At 37.9% G+C, this 8,690-nt stretch overlaps 1 protein-coding gene across 1 annotated transcript in view; it reads right to left on the bottom strand.

The window, feature by feature from the left end:
- Positions 1-8,690, bottom strand: part of DCTN6 (dynactin subunit 6) — a 23,820-nt gene that overhangs the window by 8,063 nt on the left and 7,067 nt on the right. The window contains exon 2 of the mRNA XM_024764956.1: positions 8,112-8,176. Coding sequence (XP_024620724.1) covers positions 8,112-8,176 — 65 coding nt within the window. The remainder of the gene's footprint in view (positions 1-8,111; positions 8,177-8,690) is intronic.

The raw sequence follows: 8,690 nt of genomic DNA on the forward strand, positions 1-8,690 counted from the left end.
CACCCACCCATTCCAAAGCCATTTTTATCTGTAAACAAGCGGACAGGAAGTAACTGACTCTGAAAGTAAGAGAGGGTGGGCAGAAGTGCTGACAGAAAGTAGGAGGGGAGTCAGATAGATGGCACTGTCCATGAAATTCAGTATTCTATTGTTTTAATAAAGTATATTAATAACTTGTTAATTTATTCAGTAATCATTATCTGCTTGTGACAGGCAGGGCTGTATGTTACAGGGAAACAAAAAGGAATGTGTGCTATATTTGCCCTTTTGAGCTTGTTATCTTAAAAATTGGGAATACTTAACATGCTTGCTCAAAAATGTATTAAAATAAAGAGGCATTCCAGGTGCCCAGAGAATTGGAAGGAATCTCGGTGCAGCTTATTTTTTTCCCTAACAATGAAGAGTTCAGGATTGATAAAGAGAGTGGGGCCCAAGTCAAAGGATGCACAGAGAGTGGCTTTGTTATTTCTGTCACCTCTGGCTCCCCAAATTCTCAGCTACTAAAGTACAATTTCCCTGGCAAATTCTCCTGTTCAGGATAGGAGATTTCAGAATAGAAGACGGGATCACTGAGATCCACGGGAAGCTTCTCAAGGCGACCGTGACTGCGACCACGTGTGCCTTTTTCCTTTGCTAAACACACACACACTTATAAAAGGAATACATACTCATTAGAAAAACCTCAATCAAAGCCAAAAGTGAAAGATCCTCTCTCCTCTTGCTAATCCCACCTAGAGATAACTATTCTTAAAAATTTGGAGTATTATTCCAGACTTAAGTACTACTATATACTTAAAATCTGTAAATATCACTGTATATAAAATATATTTCATTAGAAAGTTAAAAAATAAAGGAGAAAAAATACGAATTACAAGTACATACTTTTTCAAAAAAACAAGGAATAGTACTTATTCTGCAATTTGCTTTTTCACCTAGTAAGTCATGGTGGTTTTTCCATATAAGTATCTAGCTGGCTATTCTTTTTAATGGCTGATTATTATTTCACATCATATGAATATACCATAATTTATTTAACCAATCCCTTAATAAGGGGCATTTAGAAGTTAACACTTTTGGGGAGAGGTGCTAAAACATTTCTGAAACAAACACTGGATTCCTTTGAAATGAGAAATTTCTTACAGGTCTTCCAGCCATGTGAACCAATTTAAATCTGTAGTTTGCACAATACCAGATTTACATTTTACATCAAAATATTCCATGATAAAGGGACACGATCTTTCTATTTTAGGTTCTTTATAATTAAAGCCCCAGCTAGCACCCCGCCCCTTGTCTAGAAAGTCCAGGCTCTGGCCTTTATCACTTAAAGGCTATGTGCTTAATCTCTCAAATGCCTCAGTTTTCTCATCTATAAAAAGATGAGTATGATAACCTACCTCACTGGGCTGAAGTGTGGATTATATAAAATAATGTTTGAAAAGGAGATCACAGTTCTTCAAAATGGGAAGTTCATCATAACCTGACACTAAGAGCTAAGAACTTTATCACAGTAAACAAAATAACTCCTTCTGGTCTGAGAAACAGAAGAAAAGTGAGTGCTTTACTTCCCTGATACTCAGGTACTGGGGTAAACCTCTTTTTAAGCAGGGAGGAAAATTCTTCACCATACTGTAAGATAGTGAAAAAGATTAATAATTAATAAAATGAATAATTTTCCATTGCTAGCATTAAAAATCTGACAGGAGGAAGAGATCGTCATGGCTGTGACAGAAAGCAGATCCTTGGCCACAGCTAGATAAGTAGCCAGAGGCACTAGATATTCTGCTGGTACTTTTGACAACAAGCAGCCTTGCAAGAAGCTACCTGAGAAAGGGCTAATAAGACAAAAGTACCACTGGGACCTGTGCTCCTTTAAAAGTTCCTCTAAAGTACAGCTTTGAAAACAATTGGTATTTTCATCTTTCCCTTTCAAAAATAATATAATACATGTTAATTATACAAAAGAAACCCAAAGAGATGAGCACAAATTTTTAAAAATTAAATAATCCCAAATCCCATGTCTTCTTACACAATTTTTAAAAATAATGCTGGGGCTATTTTAGCCAGGTGTTTATTATTGTTATTGTTTTTATCATTATTAATAAGTTTGTTAGTAAGTAACTGGAAAACTGGTTATAAATCTGATGGCCTTGCCTTGGGATATAAAGCATTATATGAGACCTGTGAGCAGCTGCTGTGAGATCTGTGTTTAGGACAACACCTCCACCTGGTGGCCACACCGCCAAACTACAAGTCTTGGAGTTCAGGGCTGAAATGACTTGAAACATGAAAACTATCTACTTCAAGTTGTGATGTTAACAACAAGGTCATGGGTGACAGTAAACTGAATAGCTTCCCTTAACCTCTTGTAGGTCTCTTTGGGCAGAGACTAGAGAGGTTAGTATGTGTATATGAACCACAGGACATGTGACTGCTAAGACTTAAATTTGGTGAACTCCTTAAAGGAACTTTCTGACTTAGGTGAGTGAGGCTTTGTCTCTGCGCAGCGCTGGAGGTCGTCACCAGACAGCCCGGCAACCTGAGCACTAGTCCAAGACACTGGAATGTGAGCACAGTCTGCTCCATACTTTTCTGCACGCAAGAAGCATTTTTACCTAGAATGGGTCTGAATTCAAACCAAGCTGAAGGGTCTTGAGGTTAAAATGCTTTAACAATAAAAATCTGTCACCATGGAAAGTTTTTTTTTAAAAGGCTGCTGTGAACTTTCTTGGCGCTCTTTCTGGCGGGGCAGTTTGTATATTTTCTTACCAAATGTGCTGAAACCCTATTTGGCTTATCTCCTTGTTTGGATAAGTGTGTCTAGAGTCGGAGCTGCCTCACTGGCTGATGAATTATTTTTCTAAATGGTTGGCCGGGCTTGACGCAACCCAGCCAGAAAGACATTCCTTGCATCAAATTTCCATTCCCCTCATTTAGTAAAGGGCATTTTTCCTGTCTATCTTTGCCACAGAAAGCAATCTTTGTGGACATTTTCATATGTCAATAAATAGCTCCAAAAGCCACAAGGTCTCTTTTGAAAATGAAAACAATTCCTTTGACCTGTAAGCTGAAGTATCTTTAAGAACTGCTTTATATTCAATGAATTTCTCAAGTCAAAGCCACTGTTCTGCTTTATTGAAAAAGATTTCCATATAATGTACATATGAAACTTACATAATGTTATAAACCAATGTTACCTCAATTAAAAAAAGATTTCCACAATAAAAGGGAAGCTTATATTAAAAACTCTAATGGAAAGAATGACAGAATAAGTGGGACAAAGTGCTTCCATCACAAAGCTTTGCCACTGTACTCAGTTCTGCCTTCACATTACGATGTCCCACCAAGCCCTGTCCTAAACCCCAGGAGTCTGCCTTCACCCTGTAACAGGACTACAGGACTGTGCTCAGAGCTACCTTTCTGAAATGTTTTTCAGCTTTCAAAAAAAATTTTCAGGAAATAATGCATGGCCCATGAATCAAGGCAAACTAATTAAAAACAGGCTTCATACTATGAAACCTTATTTACCCAAATTATAATTAACGAGAGTGCTGTTATTTTTCCCAAGGTCTGTTTCCTAGCTGCCTCTAATGAAAGGGTCAGGTTCCTGCAGAGCCACAGCCATAGGGTTTCTGGTTAAGGACAATACTTCAAAGTTTCGGACTAGTTACTTCGATAAACCAAATACCTGATTTTCTAGGAAAACAGAAGATAAGGTTTAAAGTTCTACTAACTGAAATATAGCAAAGGAAAAAATTACTTTGCTCCTCAAATATTTCAGAATGGAATAATTTGGTAAGAGTAAAACTGATAAGGGAATGATAAGTTATGTAAAACATCCTGAAAAATCTATTAATTAAACTACACTTAAATTCATTGCCACTTAAGCCAGAAAACAGAGCTTATTAAGTGTTCAAATCTCATACTGTAACAGAAGACTTACATTAGTTGTTCTGATAAATTAAGCAAAAACAAAAACAGCCGTAAGTTGAAAAATAGTCCATTGACAGAGGAATGGATAAAGAGGATGTAGTATATATATATATATACACACACAATGGAATATTACTCAGCCATAAGAAAGAATGAGATAATTCCATTTGCAGCAACATGGAAGGACCTAGAGATTATCATACTAAATTAAGTAATTCAGACAAAAACAAATATCATATATTGCTTATATGTGGAATCTAAAAAAATGGTACAAATGAACTTACTTACAAAACAGAAATAGAATCACAGATGTAGAAAACAAACAGTTACCAGGGGGAAAAGGGAGGGGGAGGGATAAACTGGGAGATCAGAACTGACATATACATACCACTGTATATAAAATAGACAACTAATAAGGACCTACTGTATAGCACAGGGAGCTCTACTCAGTACTCTGTAATGACCTATATGGGAAAAGAATCTAAAAAAGAGTAGATTGATGTATATGTATAACTGATTCACTTTGCTATACAGCAGAAACTAACACAACATTGTAAATCAACTATACTCCAATAAAAATTATTAAAAATAAATAAGAAAATAAAAGTTTCCCTAAGAAGAAAATTTCACCCCCCCAAAAAAAAACCACAACACTAAAAATAAAAAAACACAACATGGTAGGGAGAGTGAGATTTAATCAGATAACTTATCTCTACTCTCAGCTTTGATTTAACTTTATATCTCCCAGGAGCTTTTTAAATCTGATGTATTACATCAGAAAAATGAATTAATAGTATGAAAAGATAAGAGATAATTTTATACCAAATATAACATGATAGAAATGACTAAATACCAATACTGGAAAATTTTGATGTTTATATATAAAATTAGAGATAAGAAACAGGCACAATGAAAATGAGATAAGAATTGTGTAACATAGAACACTGGGTCACTATATCACTTCTGAATCTTTTCCTTAATTTTCTTTTAAAATATTTATTTATTTATATTTTTGGGCTGCATCAGGTCTTAGCTGCAGCACATGGGCTTCTCTCTAGTCTGGGGATGGGCATGGGCTCAAGAGTTGCGGTGCGTGGGCCTAATTGCCCCGAGGCCTGTGGGATCCTAGTTCCCCAACCAGGGATCGAACCCATGTCCCCAGCTCTGGAAGGCAAACTCCCAACCACTGGACCGCCAGGGAAGCCCCTTTCCTTAATTTCAAAAATTGAGATGTTTCTGTAACGTGAGCAAATTTTCTTGTTCTAAAAAACTGGGTCAAAAATAAACCCAACAAATATTAACTTAGATCCATTCTATGATAAACTTCAAATCACTAGTTTTTAAAAAATTACCATTTCTTATGCTACAATCCGTCACTGAAAATCTGTGTTGAACAATCATTTTATATTTTAACCATCAAAGTTGTGCATCAGATGGTAATGAGCTTACATGGAAAGTAGATTTAAATACTGTATTTCTTTACATAATTTCAACATTTACAGAAGGCAGGAGGATAAAAGGGATAAACAAAGGGGAGAAGCACAAAGGAACAAAAGACAGAGGGGAAACAGAAAAGCGAGCGCTGATTCCTGAAACCTCCAGGCCCCAGTCCTATGTAGTGGTCCAGCTCTCATTTTCACAGGATAAAGCCTTTACTGCTATTCTAGGGATGCTTTGCAAGGACAGGACCTGTTATTTCAAATCTGAAACACACACACAAACACACACAAACATATATGTATACCTGTGCGCACATTTATGCCTGTAGAGACATTTATACCATCTATATATCTACTATACAGTAGATACTGAACACTTATTGTTTAAAGTGAGGAAGAAGTAGAAATGAGAGGGAAAGTAAGTATTATAATTTATTTTCCTTCTAATTACAGAACACCTTGTGGGCTACTATTAGATGTTATTCCTCGAATCATGAAGAAAACCATAAAAATACTAGAATAAAAATGCAGAGGAGGGACTTCCCTGGCGGTCCAGTGGTTAAGACTCCGTGCTCCCAATGCAGGGGGCTCGGGTTCAATCCCTGGCTGGGGAACTAAGAGCCCACATGAGGCCAAAAAAAAAAAGGCAAAATGCACAGGAACATTTTGATAAACATGTGACCATCATAATTTCTCCTCATAAAAAGTTTGCAAGTGTTAAGAGTTAACAAAGAGTTAATACAGCACTGGAAAGAAAGAGCCATCATCTAAACTTTGAAATTCTGTCAATTTAAAATATTATAATTAAATAAATCCAACCTGGCAAATTCCTAATGATGTTCCATAATACTGGCATGATCTTTTTAGTAATTTAATGCTGTATTTCCTTTATTTATTTATTTGGTTACGCTGGGTCTTAGTTGCGGCAGGCGGGCTCCTTAGTTGTGGTTCACGGGCTCCTTAGTTGTGGCTTGCCAGCTCCTTAGTTGTGGCATGCGAACTCTTTGTGGCATGCATGTGGGGTCTAATTCCCTGACCAGGGATCGAACCCAGGCCTCCTGCATTGGGAGTGCAGAGTCTTAACCACTGGGCCACCAGGGAAGTTCCCAATACAGGCACAATCTTAACTGGTTTTATAAGACATGATGCCTGAAGTGGCTGGAGGCTTAGACTTACTAAAATTTAAAAAAAATTTTTTTTCTTTTACAGATACTGTTAGTATAAGGGAACAAGGCATATCTACTCTCTGAAAGTGTACTTAATTCCCTGAAAGCTCTACTCCAGCAACACACAGTGGCTAGTAAGGATGGGCTCACGTTAATAAAGCTACCAGGGCACCATGTCCAGTGAAAACACATGTAAAAGAACTAGAATGTGCTAAAATGTGCATTTGGGGGAATTTAATCATGTTCATATAAGCAAGTTGCCTCATGTTAAATTGTTCATTTGATTTAAATGTTGGACTTCACCTCTAACAAGGCTACACTGATTTTACAGTGTGATTAGCCAACGTTTATTGAGTGCTTACTATCTGTTAGGTATTGGGCAATGACTTTCACAAATATTCTTTTATTTATTTATTTATTTGCGGTACGTGAGGCCTCTCACTGTTGCGGCCTCTCGCGTTGCGGAGCACAGGCTCCGGACGCGCAGGCTCAGCAGCCATGGCTCACGGGCCCAGCCGCTCCGCGGCACGTGGGATCTTCCCGGACCGGGGCACGAACCCGTGTCCCCTGCATCGGCAGGCGGACTCTCAACCACTGCGCCACCAGGGAAGCCCCACAAATATTCTTTTTTTTAATCCTTCAAAAACCTATAAGGTAAAAAAAACAAACAAACAAAAAAGCCTCTGAGGGAGGCACGCCTATTTTGCCTGTGACAAAAGCTGCTAACTACCACTGAATATCCATTCTTTCCTTTTGCCTTGTAACAGAACCCAATAAGGGGGCAGCAACGTGTCTAGTTCAGACTACATCTCCCAGCCTTCTCTGTAGCTAAGTGTGTCCATGAGACCGAGACCAAGGCAAAAGACCGTGTGGAACTTTCAGGAAGACTATTTAAGGGGAGCTGATGCACTGGGAGGTACACCCTTTGTTTCCGCTCCTCCCCTTTCTTATCCAAGATCACTCTTCGTGCTCTAGCCATCACATCCTGGCCTGCAAGGCTGGAGTTCCCAGACAATCAACTGACAGGCCCTGAATTGCCTACCCCTGGGCTTTTTACATAAGGGAGTAAACCTTTGAGTGTGTAAGCCACCACTACAAGCAGTTGAACCTAATTCTGATACACACAATTACACAGATGGGGAAAATGAGACAGGTTAAGTGACATGCCAGAGGTAACTCAGCAGGTTAAGAGCGAGGATGCTACCCCAAGTCTGTCAGACTCTGTGGTTTATACTCTTAATAGAATGTAAGCTCTGTGAAGGCAGTACCTTTGTCTGCTGTGTTCACTGCTGGGTCCCTAGTGCTAGCACAGTGCCTGGCACGTAGTAGGTACACAATAGCTGTCTCTCAAATAAAAGACTTTATTATATTGCCTTGTTAGTTTATCAGACATGAGTTTAAATATAGACTCCATCACACTAAATTCTTTTAGAAATATTAAACACTTAGAGAAATACACTGTTTCTCAATAAAATTAGGGCATCAGTCAAACATAGAAAATAATACCTAATGAATTGTAAAGCACTGAAATAAATCACAATTCTTGAGAAACAACACTAATAGGCTATTTTCTTACCTATAGTTACATCACCCTTGATTTCACTCTCTACACACACAACTGCTCCAGGTGCAATCTTCACACTGTAGGAAAAAAAGGTAACATTCATCACGCGTAAAGTTTAAAAATACTGTTAGAGAAGCTATCTTGACACTGCAATGAGAAAAAGGTTAAAACAAATTGAGGGAAAAATGAAAAATAAACTGTAAGATTTAATATATTATAAACTTCTCAGGTGGCACACCATCCACTGAGCGAAAATTATTTATCATGCGTTCTTAAAATGCTTGAGAGGAAAAGAGGCTTTGGACTCTTTTAACACCAACATTGTTTCTAAATAGCAAAAAGCTCAAAACAATCTAGATATTCATTAGTAGGGAACTGTTAATAAATTATGGTATACTGTGAACTAATGTACAGCATAATAAAGAATGAATAATCCTGTATGTAAAGAGTTGGAATGATCTCCAAGCTACATTGTTAAGTCAACAAAGCCAGAGATGGACAGTAGTAACATGCCAGTATCTTGGTTAAGAAGAGGAAAAAGAGGGCTTCCCTGGTGGCGCAGTGGTTGAGAGTCCGCCTGTCGATGCAGGG

The sequence above is a fragment of the Neophocaena asiaeorientalis genome, unplaced genomic scaffold, assembly GCF_003031525.2.
Source record: "Neophocaena asiaeorientalis asiaeorientalis breed wild unplaced genomic scaffold, Neophocaena_asiaeorientalis_V1.1 scaffold14, whole genome shotgun sequence".
In the NCBI taxonomy this organism is placed as follows: Eukaryota; Metazoa; Chordata; class Mammalia; order Artiodactyla; family Phocoenidae; genus Neophocaena; species Neophocaena asiaeorientalis.